General features: G+C 39.7%; 1 protein-coding gene across 2 annotated transcripts in view; it reads left to right on the top strand.

The window, feature by feature from the left end:
- Positions 1 to 238: 238 nt before the first annotated feature.
- Positions 239 to 20,422, top strand: part of KCNN2 (potassium calcium-activated channel subfamily N member 2) — a 105,503-nt gene continuing 85,319 nt past the window's right edge. For both annotated transcript variants that reach the window (XM_043514971.1, XM_038403315.2), the window contains exons 1-3: positions 239 to 487; positions 1,830 to 2,926; positions 3,722 to 3,817. In XM_043514971.1, the coding sequence (XP_043370906.1) occupies positions 466 to 487; positions 1,830 to 2,926; positions 3,722 to 3,817 (1,215 nt within the window). In that variant the 5' untranslated portion in view covers positions 239 to 465. The remainder of the gene's footprint in view (positions 488 to 1,829; positions 2,927 to 3,721; positions 3,818 to 20,422) is intronic.

The raw sequence follows: 20,422 nt of genomic DNA on the forward strand, positions 1-20,422 counted from the left end.
AATCAGAGGGAATTTTCCCCATGGATTTCAATGGGGTCTAGATTTCACCCTTAGAGCTTAGTGTCGCTGCATGTACATTAACACACACATACATATGGCATCATCTTTCTTGAAATAGCCTGGGTCTTCTCTCTATTCTCTCATATTTATGCTTGCTCTCAGTGCATAGGTAGGCACACAGAGAGAGAGGATGCCTGGAAGCATGAAGTCATGCTACATGTCTGTCTTTCAGGTCTCCAGGAAACCCGCTGCAGGTGGCCAGCAGGAAGAAAGGGGAAGACGAGGGGCAGAAGGACTCCGCCGCGTCTTCCCTCCGGGCTCTGCTGGGGATCGCTGGACAGCTCCCCACGGGCCACTGGCAGGGCCTCCTTTGTGGTCTTGCCGCACCGGGGCCAGGCCCCACCTACTGCCGCCTTTCCAGTGCAACCGAAGACGGGGACAGGAAGAAGCGGGGCGCAAAGCCCGATGTTTCGGAAAAAGCGTAAATGTGAGCGAATCCAACGGTCTACGCCGAGGCGGGCATTGCTAGGTTGGGGAAATCCCCGCCTCCAGTCAGGCCTCCCCATTTCTCCCTAGTTCAGAGCTTTGGGACGTGCATGCCAGTGCTTCCAGTGCACATGGGGACGGCAAATCATTTCAAAAGAAAAGGAGGACTTGTGGGCACCTTAGAGACTAACAAATTTATTAGAGCATAAGCTTTCGTGAGCTACAGCTCACTTCATCGGATGCATGTTAGTCTCTAAGGTGCCACAAGTCCTCCTTTTCTGTTTGCGGATACAGACTAACACGGCTGCTATTCTGAAACAAATCATTTAAGCATCTCAGGAAGAAGGGTCTGGAGTTGGGGGGGTTATTTCTCTCCCTTTAACTAATTGTTTGTGAACAGGTGCAGTCCTAGTTCCCCGTTAGAAACAGCCACACGTCCTGGCTCAATAATTCACTCCTCCAGCACTTCAGTGCAAAGCTTTTTACGGCTGCGGCCAGATCAGAACCACCATACACAGGCAGGGGCATGATCGCTGCCTCTGTCACTGTAATTCTGGGGATTTCCTGTTATTCTGAATCAAATCGAGCAATCTGTTCCAAGCTACTCCCAAAATAATTACCCGGGCAGGGGAAAATTCCTGTATGCAGCCTTTCCCCCATGAGGTTAAATGAAATACAGCCGGTATCGCATTTGTATCCTATTGAAACCGATACTGTTACCTGTCAAACTTTTAGTATCATAGCTACACCTTTTACTAACAAGTAATTAGAGGCCACATTTCCCACAGTTTTGGATACAAATGGGGTGGAATGAGAAATAATTTGCAGATTAATGTAAACAGGCACCTGCAAATCTTAACTGCAAAGATTTCTGACCCGAACAGGCAGCATCTGTAGGGCCAAAGGTATTATAACAGGATTCCAGATGGAATGTAACCACCTCAAGTGCTGTGCTCGTCAGGGTTGCTGGTTGCGAAGCGCGTTGACAGCAAGTCGTCAGTGCTTGCAAAGGGTTTGAAGCACCCACCGTGGCAGGCTCTAGGAGGGCGGAATATTGATACGAATGGTGATTGTGGTTATTAATTGTGCCTTGCGGTTGCTCCGGCGGGACGATCCCTGGTGTAAGTGCCCAGAGGAAGAAGACGGAGGGACCCTTACCTGCCTGAGCAGCTCTTGCAGCACGGCTCGCCGCGCCCCGCCCGGGCTGTGTTGCACTGCAGGGAAGGTGGAATTCCCCGGGCAGGGGCGGGGCAGCGCTCGCGCCGGCTGGCAGCGACAGCTGCTCCCGGGATTCTCGCCCCTCCCCTCCCCTCGCCTCACGCCGCAGCTTTCCCGTCCTCCAGGTGACGTCATGCCCGTTGTTTTGGTTCGCCCGACCAATCGGACTCGCCGGCTGGATTCTACGGGCGCCGGGATGGGCCCTTCGTGGCGGCGGCAGGACTCGCCACTGCCGACCGTAACGCATTGCGCAGGGTGCACCACCGCCTGGTCCTCCTGCAGCTTTAACAGCTCTGACATGGAAACATCGCTGCAGTTCCAGCCGGGCTTCTGCTCAGAGCAGCAGCAGCGCCCGCGCCCGCACTGCCAGCCGCCGCCGGGCCAGGACAAGCAGAGCCTGCCCCAGCAGCACAGCCCCTGCCGCCAGTGCAACAACTGCACCTACTCCGGGGCCGCGGCGGGGGATAACCTGCCCCTGCTGCTCCGCACTTCCTCGCCCCTGTCGGGCGCTTTCAGGACCCACTCCTCGCCGCTCTCCTCCTCCGCCGCCTCCTCCCGGCAGGGCAGCCAGCTGAACGTGAGCGAGCTCACCCCCTCCAGCCATGCCAGTTCGTCCAGGCAGCCCCCCCAGTACCACCACCACCACCACCACCCCCAGTACCACCAATGCCATAGCCTGCAGCAGCAGGCAGCCAGCCCCAGCAGCAGTGTCAGCAGCGGCAGCACCTACCACCATCACCACCAGCAGCAGCCCCCCCAGCGCCGGGAGAGCAACCCCTTCACCGAAATAGCCATGAGCAGCTGCAGGTACAACGGCGGCGTCATGCGGCCGCTCAGCCACCTGAGCTCGTCCCGCAGGAACCTGCAGGAACTGGACTCCGAGTCCCAGCCGCTGCAGCCGCCGCTCTCCAGCCCCGGCGCCGCCGCCGCCGCCGCCGCCTCCGCCCCGGAGATCGTGGTGTCCAAGCCGGAGCACAACAACTCCAACAACCTGGCGCTGCACGGCCCCGGCCCCGGGGGCAGCGTGGGGGGCAGCAGCCAGAACAACAGCGGCAGCAAGTGCAGCAAGAAGAAGACCCAGAACATCGGCTACAAGCTGGGGCACCGCCGAGCGCTCTTCGAGAAGCGCAAGCGGCTCAGCGACTACGCGCTCATCTTCGGCATGTTCGGCATCGTGGTGATGGTCATCGAGACCGAGCTGTCCTGGGGCGCCTACACCAAGGTACCGGCCCCTCCCCGCTCGCCTCCCTTCCAACGCGCTGTAGCTGCCAGCCACTCTCTCGCTCCTCCTGCTGCTGCTGGGCTTGCTCTCCCCCGGGCACCAGCTTCCTCCCCACCCCTCCCTCCTTCTGCCTTCCGCGCTCTTTCCAAGGTCCCAGCCGCTGGTTGATCTGTCCGCCTGTCCCCTGCCGAGAGCGGCTCCCACCCAGTGCATGCCCTGCAGACACGCTCTGCATTCACTTGCACTAGGCGGCCAGTCACGCCTGCCCGTGTCACCAGTGTCCGTTAGGCGCTGCTCCTTTGCGATATGCCCTACAAACCTGGGAAGGAAAGGATGAGAAGGACAGAGGAGGAGGGAGAGAAGGGATTTAAGAACAATTTGAAAAGAAAAGTGTATTTTCTAAATCAGCCGTTTAAATCGCCACGCTCCACTTTTCATTCTGCCAACCAGGCTCAATTTCTTTGGACTTGCATAATGCTGTAGACTTGAGAGAAACTTTTTTTTTTCCTCTTGGGCTAGAGCGCTCCATCCCGTTGGCAGTCCCTAGAGTAAATTGGTTTCCCAGTATTGGCTGTCCCACCTGTACTGGACCTGCTGCTGAAGCAATGAAAAGTAGCCCTTTTGATTTAGGGCAGCTATTCTTCATCTTTAAAAGAGAGAAATCAAGTCAGTAATTCTGGTCTCTGTTATGCAAGATAGATTTTTCCCCCATCACAGTTCAGAAGGATGAAGAACAAAAAGTCTTTATAAAGGTGTATATCTTTTCATGGACACTCAAATGTTTTTCTGTTGCAGGAGTCGCTGTATTCATTAGCTCTAAAATGCCTTATTAGCCTCTCCACGATTATTCTGCTTGGTCTTATTATTGTATACCACGCAAGGGAAATTCAGGTAAAGTTTCACTTTATAAACTACCAAACATTGAAACTGTCGGTAATGAAAAGATTCAGTTTTCAAAAGGCATTCTTTGGTGAGTAATTACTTTTTTCCAGTATGTCAGAAAAAGTTCACTTTGTTTCTACTGAAGTTTACTGAATCTATTTCAAAGGGATCTTATAGAGATTAAATATAATAAATTGATATTCTTATTAGGAGTTATAAAAATGTCTGTAATATGCTGCATAATCACTTATTCTGAATGACCTAATAGAGTATTCTGTTTACACTTGTTGTTTTATGCTATAAGGGGAACTTTTTAGCCCAGAATTTAGAGCTATATTATGCTGCTTGTTAGATCACATGATTAATTGTAAAGAGACTTCAGTCACCTCTAGATACGAAGTCTTCACCATACTGCCCTAAACACTGAAGATAAGACAATAGTTGGAAAGAAAAAAAGATAAATAAAACAAGCCATAGAACGTTTAAACTGTAAACAGATTTTTTAACTGCCAAAGAAATTATAGGCAGCCAGTAAAGAAATGTGAGGGGAAAAAAGTGAAATGATCAACTAAGTGTTGCCTTCATTAGTATTTTAAAATGTACCTTTTCAGGACTTGTAGACTTCCTTCCATAAATAAACCAAATTTTCAGTTGGAATTTTGCTCAGCTAAGGAGTGAAGTATTGGATTTATAATCAAATAAGGATAATCTCCACATTAATTTTTCCTTGGTATTTTATTCCTAGATGTATATAATCCTATTGTTATTTCTGACTATAGAGAACTTGTGGCTTAAGGCAGCAGTGAATATTTTCAAGGACAGAGAAACTTTTTTGTGTTGTATCAATTAACATAAAGAAAAATGGAACACTTGTAAAGGAACTGTAATATAGTTGTTGTTGTGGCTGTGTTGGTCCCAGATATTAGAGAGACAAAGTCAGTGGAGCAACTTCCGTTGCTGCAAGAAAAGCTTTTGCGCTACAACAAAGTTGGTCCAATAAACGATATTACCTCATCCACAGTGTCGATCTAGAATATAGTTGTTATATAAAAGTAAGTACAGGCTTCTGCCTGCTAATGTTAGAGTAAAAGAATACTGTTTTATCTGAGACCATTTGCAAAATAGGACCCTGATCCTGCAGTCCTTATACGTGCAAAACTCCCATTTCTGAATCGGGCTCTAGTTTCTTTGCACTAAGATCATAGAGCTAGTAAGCCTGTTAATTTAATTCTTCTTGAGTAGTTACTGTGGAAGTGTTAATATAAACTATTGGAGGACTTAAGAAAAATAGAAAAAATATGTTGATATTTCTGTAATGCAGAGTTTTCCCCTCCCCCACAGTGTTTCTCATAATGAAAACTGTAGAAGTATGTTATGTAAAAATATACTTAAAAACAACCTTTCAGTTGCTGTATGCAATTCTGTTAAGAAACTTTAAATAGAAAATATAAAGAAATTTTAAGATAAAATTAATAATCTATGTATATATCAGTTTGAAAAAATATGAGTTAATTTTCCAAACTACAGTAAAATAAAAATTTTAAAAGTACTCAAACATTTGTTCATTAAATAATCGCCATGACATAGTTTAGATTATTGCCCTCCCCCCCAAAAAACTCATAATCCTAACCAAAATAAATAATAATAATAATTAATAATTAATAAAAAAACCCTAAGATTTCTGAAGTTTGGAGAAGTTAATGTTTTGTAGAGAAATGTGCCTACAATCGAATTGATAAGGGAACTCTAATCTACAACAGATCCAAAAAATATACCACTGATTTTGTCCTAGGATTTTGATTAGTACTAATTGTTTAGAAAGAGTGTAGATTTACATTTGTCTGCTAAATTTGCAAATAATAATTGCTACAGCTGGTAGTAAAGCTGGAGCTTGTGGGTCTTTCTGTATGTGTCTTCTCCAGTTGTTAACAAAAGATAAAATAATCCAGGACTTCTGCTCTTTGGCTAATATATATTTGATTTCATATATATAATATATATATATGTGTGTGTGTGTGTGTGTGTGTATATATATATATATATATATATATATATATATATATATATATATATATATATATATATATATATATATATATATATATATATATATATATGAAATCAAAGACCTTACAGTAAGGTTGCCAATAGCCCCTTATTACAAGGGATGTTCCTTATTTTTTTTATTTCTGTACAGCAAGAAATACCCCTGGTGAATATAGGTGAGTACTGCTTATTATTATTAATAATAATATCAGGGAGAGGGGAAGGTGCTAAGAAAACAGTCCCTTATTTTTGAAATACAATGTTGGCAACCCTACCTTACAGCGCCTCATTTGTTTTTCTGATCGGTAATAAACAAAAATGCAACTTTGGTTGCATTTCTGTGAGTTCTGGATTTAGTGCCCCTCTTAGAGAGCTTCCCAGTAAATGACATGATATAGAATGAGTAACACCATCTACTAGCTTAATCAAAGTTAATATAGTTTAACACTGCCTGACAGCATTAAAACTAAAAACATACTTAGTTGCAAAATAGTGATACAGTTTCTTTTAATCAGGAAGGTACTATAGACTGCCAATAGACATTGTAGGGTTCTGGATAAACTGCAGATCTTCAGGACTCAGTTTATTTACCTGGATAACGAAGAAGGAGATCTCTTTTCAGCAACATGGGAAAGGGCACTATACTACCTTTAAGCTGACAACGTTAAATATCCTCCTGATTTAGAGACAACCTACTTAAAACTTTTTATTCGCCTTTCTGTAAAAAAACACACAAAAGCAACATAAATAGCTATATAAGTAGCAAATAATAACTGGATATATAAGTGAATGTTACTCTTCATGTCTGAATACAGTGGACACAATTTAAATATTTTGGCTTGTAACAGAAATTGTGAAATCTATTCTTCAATTATTGTTCCATGAAAAATATTGCATAATCCTACTAACAGTAGATTTAAAGATTAAAGTTTTAGCCATCTGTTTTCTGAAGGGACATCTATAGTGTCAAATTTTTAACTTCTGTTAGCTTCAATGAGAGTTTATCTTGAGTGAGGACTATAGGATTATGTTTATAGAGATGTGACATACTTGACAATGAAGGTTTTATTGTTCGGTGGTTTTTTTGGAGGGTTGTTTCAACTATTATCTTTTAACTATTTGTTAAAAGAAAAGGAGGACTTGTGGCACCTTAGAGACTAACAAATTTATTTGAGCATAAGCTTTCGTGAGCTACAGATCACTTCATCAAATGCATCGGATGAAGTGCGCTGTAGCTCACGAAAGCTTATGCTCAAATAAATTTGTTAGTCTCTAAGGTGCCACAAGTCCTCCTTTTCTTTTTGCGGATACAGACTAACATGACTGCTACTCTGAAACCTGTCACTATTTGTTGTTAACCTAATCTGTGTCTGGGCATTGATTCCATTCTAATCCCCATCTGAGAAGTGTTGAGATTGTGCTAATCAGTACAGTGCAAATTAACAGGAACTTGCTGACATAGCAAACAATATTCTGGGGACTGGAAGAATATCCATATTATCTGTTTGTAGTGTGATACGTTTTACAATTGGAGGGAAGCAACGCTACTTGGAAATAAGAGGTATTTGTTCTACAAAACATGATGCAGAGTATTTTGTGACAAATGATGAAAGTTTACAGATTGTTTCTGATCTCAGAAGTTCTCTTGATGGCACCTGATGGCCTAAAATGCCTACTAGCTGGAATCAAAATTTTTTCTTTATTTTCAATGACATACTCCCTTGAGCTACTGCTGATGGGAAGTCTGAACAATGTGTGGTTCAGTCCTTCACTGTGTTGGAGGTGACTATGTGCTACCAATTTAAATGTCTCTTCTAATAGGAAAACAGTCAAATGTCTGTATTCTGATAGGAAAACAGTCAAATTGGCAATAAAGCTAAACTTTGCAGCTTGCCTGTCCAGACCTCACAAGGATTCTATCTTAAGGATATTTGGTAAGCAGGTTTTAATAGAATTATGAGGTTCCTTCACAAAGTTATTTTATGGAGGAAATTTTATATTACAGTCTTGGTTGAGCTGATACATGTTAGATTATTATTTTGTTAGACCATGTACTCCATAGCGAGAATGCAGAAGGGCAGCAGTTCCTTGTGCCATAGGTTGGTTTGTTCTCCTTCAGCACCACAGACAGCTCCATATATTGGAAATTTTCTTGGCAGTGCTTGGCTATGAAGCTTTATGTCCTGGTGTTCTAAACAGAAGCTATATGTAAACATAATTTATAAAGAATTTTCAGTTTCCATTTCAAAATGCTCCTGGAAAGGCAAGGTTTAAATACATTTTATTGGCTTTTGATATTAACTGAATAGAAATTCATGATTTTTGAATGCACATTAAGTCTTGCATTCTAAACCCATTAGCAAAACAAATTCATTTTTATGCTCCAATAAATATACATATATCAAGGCTTCCTGAATACTACATTTCTAGAGTATTAGGAAAAGTATGATGTTTGCATGTTTTGCAACCTTTTTAAAGTGTTTTTTAAACAAATACTTTTTTTGAAATAGACTTTCAGTGATTGTGTTAGTGTATTATAAAAATGTTTATTTTTAAACTCTCAATGGGCAAAGGGGATCTATTACAATAATTTATTAAATTTCTGACTGTTATGTTAAGGCTAGCACAAATTAGCAGGAGCCAGGACATTTTAAATGTGAGGATCGTACTTTATTTTTAGCTTATGTTTTTGTGAACAAGGCAAGAACATCAGGAGTAAAAGATGTAGACAGCCTTAACGCTGAGTTTTCTTCATTTGTCTCATATCCATAATGCTATGAAAACATTTTAGTTGGGAGATTATGAAATATGCATTAGCATCCAGGCTAAAGAAGACTCAGTGGCTTTTGGCCCATGAAAGATCCATAAGCCTTCTGGTTTCTTCAAAGAAACTGTTCTCTGTTTGGAGGAGAACGTATGTCTCTATAGGGAAAGCATACTCAGTGCTATCACTAGAGTCCTAACACAGGGTAGTTGCTTCCCTGTCTGCAAAAGTCTGCTATGGAAGTTTTTGAGATCAGTAGGGTGAGAATAATAAACTTTATTTTTATTGGCCAGTGACAAACTAGTGGCCCATCATTCTAAGGCTTATCTAATATCCCACTGAGGAACTGGGAACCTGTGTAACAGAGTCAGAAACTTTCCAGGGCTAGTGGTTTACTTTTACAATTATACATCATAATTTATGGGATAATCTTTTCTATATGGACTTTTAGTTTAAATAGAATGTTTACTTTAAAGTTATAAACCCAAGAAAACTGTGGGAGAGTAAATGAATGAAAATAATGAACCTTGAGATATGCTGTACACATTAAATTATGATGATTGAGGCAATTTTGATTTCTCCTTCCTTTTTATTTTAAATAAAGCTGTAATAAGTTTAACTATAGGGTTCTAAATTTTCCTACCTTTGTGCATATTGAATGAAATGAGACATAATCCCTATGATTTCTGGTATGCACTACAAAGCACATATCATTTAGCAGTGCTTTACTTATAAAGGTTCTGCACACATAGAGGTTCTTACATTAGTAATATAATGGAATGGTAATATATCATTGCTTGCTGGGTGGACAGAGCTGCACCACAAATTAATTATGTATGTTGCTGTTGGTTCACCACAAAATGGGATTGTTGGCAAATCTTGACCTGTCATGCATGCACAGCATAAGTGTGCGTGGCAGGAAGACCAATATAGGCAGAATCCACCAACAAGAAATTGGGAAAGCTATGGATGGAGGGAGACAGGAATTTTTATTCAACATTGATTCAGCATAAGGTAAATAAAAAGCACATTGGCTAATTTTCTGCAATACTTCATTTTTAGGACTAGGGGCTTCTGATTTCAGAGCTGACCTTTATAAGTCTTTAGTGACAGTATTAAATATTTTTTGTCTCTGAGCATTTGATTGAAAGTTTTGAGGAAAAGGAAATAGCTTAGATGCATTTCATCGTTACTGTCTCATTTGATGAATGAGACAGCTAAAAATAAAAGAATACTAGAATGGCAAAAGTTGCCCTGTCAGTTGCAGTTAGTACAGTGTCAACCATGTCAAGAATGAGGAAATGTAATTGGGCATTGAATCACTGTGTTTTTTTTCCATTACTGAGCAGTTAGATAGTTCAGTGTGTCTGAAATAGAATCTGATTAGGGCTGTCAATTAATCACAGTTAGCTCAAGCAATTAAACAAATTAACTAGATTTTAAAAAATCACAATTAATGAGATAGAAAATAGTCACAATTAATTACAGTTTTAATCACACTGTTAAACAATAATGGAATACCAATTTAAATTTATTATACATATTTTGGATGTTTTTCTACATTTTCAATGTTATTGATTTCTATTACACAGAATACAGTGTACACTGCTCACTTTATATTTTTGTTTATAAATATTTGCACTGTAAAAAGCATTAACAAAAGAAATAGTAACTTTCTGTTCATTTCATACAGCTACTGTAGTGAATGAATGTGCAACTTACAAATGTAGAATTTCTTTTTACATAACTGCACTCAAAAACAAAACAGTGTACAATTTTAGAGCCTGCAAGTCCACTCAGTCCTACTTCTTGTTCAGCCAATCACTAAGACAGACAAGTTTGTTTACATTTACGGGAGATACTGCTGCCCACTTCTTATTTATAGTGTCACCTGAAGTGGGAACATGCATTCACATGACACTGTTGTAGCCGGCGTTGCAAGGTAGTTATATGCCAGATATACTGAACATTCATATGCCTCTTCATGCTTCTACCACAATTCTAGAGGACATGCTTAAATGTTGAATTAAAATTGGTATTTGATTATTGTCTAACAATGTGATTAAAACTGTGATTAATCATGATTTTTTTTAATCTTGCGATTAATTGCGATTTTTTTTTATCATTTGACAACCCTATATCTGATAAAGTAAGGAAAAGGCTAACACGAAAATTTTGGGTTGGTTTCCTTCTGCTGCTTTGTGGTCCTAAAATACACAAATAAATAGGATACATTAAAAAGGAATTATTGGTAGTTTTTGCTGATTCTATTTTTGGAATTAATTATTTATTGCAAAAATGTATAACTCATCTGATATACAATGTGTAAGGCACTCATTTTATGTATACACAGCCTGTTGCCACATACTATTTTACATAATTTGAAAAGCAATATATAACATGAATAAAACTTGTTCTTCCAAGATAGAGAACATAATGTTGAATTATGTTGACTGTAATGATGTTGAAATTCATAATTTGTATATGGAAAATTTTCATAGCAATGCATGAGAAATTAGACATATTACTCTGATATTACTGGAAGTGGCATTGCCTTTTTTTCTCAGAGCTAGATGCAGCTCAGATCTTATTCTCACAAAACTCACCAAAGCAAATTTTTATTGTTAGAAGGGGGTCGTGGTGCAATGAAGTTTGAGAACCTCTGGTATATGTTGAATAGATTATTTCCCTTAGTTTGTTAAATCAACACTAGTGAGTAATTATTTAAAGCCTGATCTGTATGTATTTTAAGTGTTCCATCCAATCTGATCATCTTCCTCTTTCTAAATGAGACCAGCTATAGCCTGATTTTTCAAAGGTAGAAAGCACCCATATCTCCTATTGACTTTAATAGAAATTGTAGGTTCTCGACCCCTCTGAATATCAGACCATTGTAATCCATATGTAAAAAAGAGGGACTGAGGTGATGGGAAGGAACAACATAACCTGGTCTAGCTTCCAACTAACATTAATTGAACGAGAGTTCTGAGGTCTAATAAGCTTATATTCAGGGATGCTCATCTGCAATAATTTCTTTTATCGGACAAATGGACCACTGAGGAATTGAATGATTATAAAAACAACTAGCCTTGTTCATCCAAGTGCACCATTTGCGCTTCTTTCACGTGTGGCTCTCATGATAATGATGGCCAAGCTACTGTAATTACTATTTACCACAGCATGAACAACTGGCAAGAATATTAATTATTACACAAGTTGGAAGCAAAACAATTTGGAAACTGGGGGTCAGAGCCTCAACTTGTATGAATTGTTCAATTGCACTCAATGGAGCTATGACAATTTACACCAGCTGATGCTGTGGCCCATAAGATACAGGGTGAACTGCATAAAAATTTAAAGGTAAGTATAGACAATAGGCCTGAGTCTGCTCTCATTCACTTCTGTGCAGCTTTTTCTGTTTTACATCAATTTAAGTGAAGTCATGAAGTGGAGTCAGGCCCAACAAATGTAGAATACATTTCTGTGATTTGATTTATGAAGTGTATGTCTGGTCTACTAACTGTGGTGGTCTGGCTTTTAAATTTAATTTGATGTATATGTGTATAATTAACGAGAGGGGGCCAGAACAGGAATAGCAGCTTTGACAGAGCTGTATGTGGAAGCTTCCACAGCATCCGGCCAACTTTAGTCAGTATAATTAACCCTCACTACCAATATAATCCAATCATAGGTGCTGAGTTTTTCTTTTCCCTGGGAGTTCTCCACCCCTGCTCTCTCCCAAGGCCCCACCCTCACTCCACTCCCTCCATCAGGGCCCCACCTTTGCTCTGCCCCCTCCCCCAGGGCCCTGCCCTCACTCCACCTCTTCCCACCCCCACTCCACCGGCTCCTTGAGGCCCCTGCCCGCTCTCTGCCCTCTCCCAGCCTCCAATCAGTTTTTTGGTGGTGCCCTGATCAACTGATTGTGGGTGCCACCAAACAGCTGTGGCTGATGGTTGCTAAGCTTTTTTTTTCCATGGGTGCTCCAGGGCTGGAGTACCATGGAGTCAGCGCCTATGAAGGCAATCCCTGTTCTTATTCTCATTCGAAAGGATGAACCATTTTAATATTTTGGACTTGTATAATTCATCTAAAATAAAATTTAAGTTACCTCTAACAGAAGAGGCATTAGAGAAGATGTGCTATAATTAATTTTGTAGTTTGGTTTTGGATAAGCTGGATGTATTGGCTAATAATGCTCTCCTTATTTACCTTTTCATCTGTTTTTAATATTGTTTTGGGCTAGCGAAAAGAAGAGGCAGATTTGTTTGAACTAAGTGAAATATAACACTGGTCTGTTGAAAAAAAGAAGAGAAACAGCTCATGACTGAACAGAGAAAATCAGTATTCAGTATCAAATATTGCTCCTTGTTTTAATAGTATTTATTTTTTTTGTAATTTTGTATTACAGGTGGATGAGAAAAGTCCAGTCTGAAAACTTGGTCTATGCAATATTTAACCATTTTACTTTTAGTAACTTATGTATTTTCACTGTGACTAGGTAGGTCAACTTTGTCATGTTACTTTAATTTTAGAAGATTTATTGAAACAAACTTCATAGTTGCCACTGGGTCACATTTCATTTTTATAGAACATCTTTCTGGTTTAGAAAGTATTCTTGTGTTAAAGAGAATAGTAAAACATGAAGCACTTGCTGTCACTTAGGATCAATTTATTTTAAACTAGACTTATGCAACTGAAGATGCCAATAGTTTGTTTTATGTATCTATCCTGTGTATACCCTTTTAAATATTGCTGTTGAGTATATGACACATTTCTCTTCTACTCTTCACTAGAACAATCCCTGAAATTGACCTTATTGATCAGTGTCAAGCTAGACCCTCAAAAAACTAAGTTTTAAATTTACTTTTTTAAAAAACTTCATTCTAAAGAAAAGAAAACAAGTTGGGTGTTCATTCAAGACCTGATAATGAAATGTGTTGTGAGACATACAGTGCTGAGTACCTCCTACAATGTGCAGAGTTGTCTCAGCTCCCATTCATTTGGTGAAGTTGTGGTCACTCAGCACCTTGCAGGACTGAATTCTTATTGAAGGAGCAGCCCATTCTTCTTATGAATAACCTTCAGCACAGCTGGCTTTGCTCCATACTGATTAAGACCAGGAGCTATGTCCCACGTGATTTTTTTAGTTTAAAACAGCAACATGTGTTTATATTTAAAAAGCCATTAGGTTTCTTTATTTTAAATATTTTTATTGAGTCCTTTATATTTTTGTGCATCTTTCTCTCTTAAAAAGTAGATATATTCTTAAAAATAATTAAAAATAATTCTATTAAAATGGCACCTTCTTATACTACAGATGTGCTTCATTCATGTGTTCAGAGCCATATCTGATGACTTAAGTGGAAAAACAGAAATTTCTACTTGTGTGAACACCTCAGAGCCCACATAGTGAGCTGAAGTTTATCCCTTGAGCATTATCAACAGAATTGTTTACTCTGTTACAATCAGTTGCACCTGAGCAAACCCATTGAAGGCAATAAGACAGCACAGGTGTCACTGGAGGCATAACCAGAAAACAAAGGTTTTGAACAGGTGTAACTGAAGCTGTAATTTGGCTTGCAGAACATTCATTACTGGTGATAGTGCTTAAGAAGGAAGAATCCCAGCTTGACTCTCAGAGCCTAGGTTTTCAGGTCTGGGGAGGGTGATAGAGATTTTGTGCTTGTATTATGAGCATGTTTGTTATGGAAATAATTGGAAGACAAAAATATATGACCCCACAATGACAATTTTACAGAGTCACTTTTTTGAGTAAAATTATCTTTTAATTTTCTCATCTGCAGTATGTCATAAGTATTTCATCTACTGAGATATGAAGTGTATAAGTTGTCACCTGTCAAACTGAATTTTGATAAAGATTTTTGCTTTGAACTGTATAAATAGTAGCTGCATGTCTTTCATGAACAGTTAAAGATGTAACCACCTTACCTCCACAGGTTGGTATAGGGTGTGTGTGAGTGTATAAAGTAAGAAAAAAAAAACTGAGTACATTGTAAATAATGTGCTTTTTGCTGTCAAAGTGACTTCAAAAAGTCAGGTTTCAGAGTAGTAGCCATGTTAGTTTGTATCCGCAAAAAGAAAAGGAGTACTAGTGGCACCTTAGAGACTAACAAATTTATTTGAGCATAAGCTTTCGTGAGCTACAGCTCACTTCATTGGATGCATGCAGTGGAAAATACAGTGGGGAGATTTTATATACACAGAGAACATGAAAAATTGGGTGTTACTATACACACTGTAATGAGTGATCAGATAAGGTGAGCAGAAATGGCCCACCTTGATTATCACTACAAAAGGTCCTCCCCCTCCCCCCGCTCTCCTGCTGGTCATAGCTCACCTTACCTGATCACTCTTGTTACAAGGTGTATGGTAACACCCATTGTTTCATGTTCTCTGTGTATATAAAATCGCCCCACTGTATTTTCCTCTGCATGCATCTGATGAAGTGAGCTGTAGCTCACAAAAGCTTATGCTCAAATAAATTCGTTAGTCTTTAAGGTGCCACAAGTACTCCTTTTCTTTTGTCAAAAAGTCAGTTAAGCCTCTCAGTGCTTTTGTGAATTAAATAACTCTAATTATCTGCCATTTCATAGATGGGAAAATGGAGGCAAACAGTTTGATTTTTCCAGGGCCAAAGAAATTGGTGTGAGAGCTACGACTGGAACTCACTATTTTCTGGCGGCCAGTCCTGTGTTCAGTGAGATACATGCCATTGAAATGAGAGGCATGTCATACAAATACTACTTTGGCTGCAATATGACACTTAGACTGTGACCTACAATAAAATAATACTCTCATGAATGTGCCATAATCAGGAAGGATGTGTATAGCATAACTCACTGTAACTGATATGCATGGCATATGGCATGCACTACATCCCCTACAACATAATGTTGCAATGCAAAAGATTCAGTGATATTGTATTACTGGGCTATGTAGGTCAGTGTTAGGAAGCATTCTAATAGTATAATGTTGAAAATCTCTGAGTCACTAGACTGCTGTTATGAACATCTGTTCAAGCCTCCACGGCATTTTGATGCCTTTCACGGGATGCTATCTTAGGCAGTCTTTCTTTACACACTCTTGACCAATATATGTGATATATTTGACTACAGTTGTGGGCCAGTGCTTTAACTTTACTTTCTCATGAAACACTTCAGTGTGCTTCAGATAACAAATGCTATTCCCTGATAGAAAGACAATTATACTTTCAGGTAAGTCCGTTAACGAGGAGCCTATTGTGTGATTACAGCCTGGTGTTGAGGCACCTGGTTTAACACTGTAGCACCAATCTTTTAAAGTGGCCTTGACCCAATTTCTAAAATTGTCCCCACAGATTTTGCATGTGCAGAACCCACATCTCAGACTCTAAATTGTTCAGGACAAAGGCTATGTGTTCATATATGTCTGGACAGTGCCTAACATGTTGAGTCACCTAGTGATATATAAATAATAAATAGAAATAACAATTTGCACTTGCAAATTTTGTAGTTAGTCATCAAACAGCTTTCATTGGCAACACTTCAGGAGCTATTTTTGAAGATCACCCATATTAGTTTAATCCCAGATATGGAAGTAGCTATCAGCTTCATACCAACATGAGGTGTGTCATGGCAAAACATTACCACAGAGTGGTAATGCATTTATGAAAATGCATAAATGGGTGGGAATCATATGGCTCTTTTATCTTACAAAGTCATCAGTTTGGGACATTAGCACTTTCTTATTCAAAAGGCATTATGACACAATAAGAGCCTGAATCTTTTAGTGCTCTTTTTCATTGCAGTCAGTATTTCTGTGCAAGGAGCGGGATCTTACTCAAATTCTTGATTGTAGAGTGCAGCTGAAGTAACTGAGTTGTGCACAAAGGATAGGCTGATGGAGAAGAGAGCCTCTGTCATCCAAACTGCAGTATGGTAGAACAGCTTCTCTTTGGTCACTACTATAGCAATTTGTCACTCTCCTGATCCACCCACTGTGGTACTGCATTATATTGTCTCCTGTTCAGGACTGGTCTGTGATAACACAAGATGGCACTAAGTTGTGTCTTGCATCCAGTTTGGTATGAACAATTTCCATTCTGTTGTGATCTCTCAAATGATGGTTTGAGACAGCAAAGTCAAATGAAGGATTTCTGTACAATGGAAACCTGCATCTCACATTTGGTTGTCAGAAAGAAAAATTTGTGATTATCCATTTGTATTTTGTAGCCATTATATACTTGGACATGTGCCTACTTCCCAAAGGTAGCATGGGACACCATTGGCTGAGTAGAGCCAAAAGAGAAAATTAGCAGTGTCGTGGCAGTGCTGGCAAACCACAATTTTCTACTGCCATTTGGTAGAAAGAAACAGAAGACACTGAGCAATTTTTATTTTCAATCTCAGGTCAGATGTGTTAGTCAATGCACCTAGGTGTTTGAACTCAGATAAACACTTTGTATAGCAGGCAGTAAGTGATTTTAAATTTCACCTCCCTACCTGGTTTTTTTGTTTGGTTTTCCTAGACTGCCAGACAATGGGCTTTTTCCTAGTCTGGGCTGCTGTGCAGAATGCAGTTTGTGGAAAGGAAGTTTCCTTTGAAACATTAAGAAATGCAGTTATCTCTCTAGCTTGAAGGTGAGGAAAACGATGGGGTTAGTTGCTCTACCTACAGTCCAGTCTCATTTATAAACAGAGATTGCAATATTCTTGCAAAACTATTGGCTATGAGGATAAATAGAGCCTGTTTTTCCTGGGATACTTCACATAAACTAGATGGGATTGATAAAAGTGAAGCATTCCAATAATAACATTAGACTTTTTGTTGATGTGTTAAACACTAATAAAAATGTCAACAACCAGGCAATGGCAATAACCTTTGATGCTGAGAAGGTGTTTGATAGAACAGGCTGGGATTTCCTTTTTTATGCTTGATAAATTTTGGGTTTGTAAGGATTTTGTTGGTGGATAAAGCCATTTTATGCTGATACAGCAGCTTCAGTCACAACTAATGGGGCAGGGTAAAAACCATTTTTAATACATAAAGGAATGCACCACGTGTCCTCTGCTTCCTCATTTATCTGACCCTGCTGTTGAAAGTCTTGCTTTATGGCAAGATTGTAACTTGCTGTATGAAGCAGCACAGTGAAGAAGGAGGGCATGAGGACCCTGTATGTTCCCCTATGTGCTTTACCCAGATTACACTCAGGGCATGCTGGGGACAGAGGGGCTGCTGAGTTTTTGCTTTTCTTGGCTAGCTGGGTGGGGAGTCAGTGGAGCGTTGTGCCAGTATGCCAACCAGTGAGATGAAGGTGAAGGTGGATAATCTGAGGGTAATCTGCAAGTACAATAATCATAAAGTTGTGTTTAGTGCAAAATAGTGTGTGTTGTCCCAGAGTAGATTAAAAACTGATTTTTAAAGATACATCAGATTTTTTTTTCTTTTTCTAGAGGGCAGAGTTAAGATGCGTTAATTCTGTATTTCTGTACCTTAGCATCTTTGGATATCTTTTAAGTTTAACATTATCTTTGGAATTTCTTGGATTTGTAGTGCTTGTTTTTAAAATTAGTTACAACATCTCTGTCATGTTTTTACCCTTAAATTACTGGTATATCCTCAACCTTAACTCCAATTAACAGTTTTATTTGGGAATTTCCTTAGATTTTTAAAAAACAAATCGTATATAAACAGTAAACCAGAATCCCAAAGAGCATGTTATGTGTATTTCTAATTATTTGAATATATTAGTATCAACCTTACTTTTTTCCCTTTATTTTAACTTTTAGGGCTAGATTCACCAGTATGTTCTGACTGCTTTACCTCACTCTGAACAAGTGCAAAGCACCCAAAGTGAAATGGCCAGTATCCTCCAGTTTCTGACCTCCACATTCAGACAGTCTTCTCTTAACCCCTGTCCCTCACATTCCCTTACAATACCCCTCTAGATTTCTTAGGAAGGATGCTCACTTTCAAAATGGTGACTTCATTCCATTGTTCCCAACGGGAGATAAGCCAAGCTGCCTTCAGGGAAGGTGGTGAGCTCCTATATTTTGAGGCCACCATTTCCCATGAATTACAGAACCATAACTAGTGTTTCCATAACATTACTGAGTGGGGTGATTGGATTACCACACTGACAAAATTGGAGGGGGATATCCTACTGTCTGAAACACAAGATATTTGTTTTAAGAGATTTGGCCTTTCTTTCTGGGGTTTTATTAGTATAATCATCAGTGTAATGTAATTATGTCCCTGTATTATGTATCTCTCCAGATGTGCAAAGAGAACTTAGAGCTGCCTTAAAGGAGCAGTTGGGGATTCCTTTGGGGATTCTACTGTCATGTGTTATAAAGCTGGCATAGGTGGCTCTATGCCACCTTCTCTCTTCTTGGTAGTAGGTGTGTTTCAGAGCAGGCCAGAGGTGGAACTGGGGGATGGGGTGTGATGGGACCAGGTGGGAGTTGGGGCCAGAATGTGTTATCCTTGTCAGTCCCGGAGGAACCATTACAATCTGGCAGAAGCTGGAGCTGCTATTAGATTGCTCCACTTGAGGTGTGGGCTGCTTTGGCCCTTGCTAGCCCCTGACGTCAAGAGAGGCAGAAACATGGTTTAAAGCTATGTATGCTTCCCCTTCTCCCCATCCCTCATCAGCTGTACTGAGAATGAATTTGATGCAGCTAAAATCAAACACAGTGTCTTGGTTTGTAACTTATATATAAGTGCATAAAGGGATAAATGCCTTTCCCTTCTCCTTACCTTTTTAAGACAAAAATAAAAATATTTTTTTACACTATTTATTCTCACATTAGGAAGAAACAGTCCATGCATTTGTGTTAAATTACACTTAGATTACCTTTTAAATGAAAAATACTTTAATCAGTGGCAGTTTTAATACAAATAATTTCATTTAATATTTAATAGTATCATTTATTGAATTATCTTAATCCAGTCACTTACTTATGGGTTCAAGGAGTGCCACAAATCCAGATGGTATTCCTGAGTGGAGGATTTTATATTTGGATCTGTGATTTGGCTGAAAGATGTGTAAAACTCATCTAGATAAATAGCTCCCTATTGACTACATATATGATGATGCTTAAGACTGATGATTATTCCAGAAACAGTCCAGAAGAAATTATACTCAGTAAATTAGCTCATGATATACCTTTTTAATTCAGGAGAATGTAACTTTTGGGTTGTACTAAATCTTTCTCCTTTATAGCTGAAAAAACACCTCTTTATTAATAATAAACTCATCTAATTTCTTTGATCTCATGATATTTTTATAGACTTACAGGAATCACTTAACTCACTATTGAATTGCAGTCTTTGCAAAATTTTCATCTTCCCAGCACCACTAAAACATCTTTTTTTACCGCAAAGCCTTTGGATCTAGCACCTTGACAATTCCTCTAGCCTGGAGGAATTCTTGGGTGGCATAGAGCCACTGTTGCAGAATCTACACTCTGCTTGATTCCTGCAGTGGGTATGTTTGAGAGGAAAGGTGGCATCACTAGGGCTTCCCTATGTCACAGTGATTGCTGGCTGTAGTACTGGCCCCTTGGGACTCTGGAAAGTGAGCAGTTAAAGCCACCTTTGTCGTCTTAGGCGTCATGTGGACAAAAGATGGAGCTAACGCTCTGACCCATAGGCCATGTCTATACTTACGGCTAGATTGGCACTGCTGTGATTGATGCAGTGGTGTTGATTTAGCGGGTCTGATGAAGACCCACTACATCGATGGCAGAGAACTCTTCCCATCAACTTCTGTACTCCCGCTCCCCGAGAAGCATAAAGTA

Source organism: Dermochelys coriacea, chromosome 5, assembly GCF_009764565.3.
Source record: "Dermochelys coriacea isolate rDerCor1 chromosome 5, rDerCor1.pri.v4, whole genome shotgun sequence".
NCBI classification, from domain to species: domain Eukaryota; kingdom Metazoa; phylum Chordata; order Testudines; family Dermochelyidae; genus Dermochelys; species Dermochelys coriacea.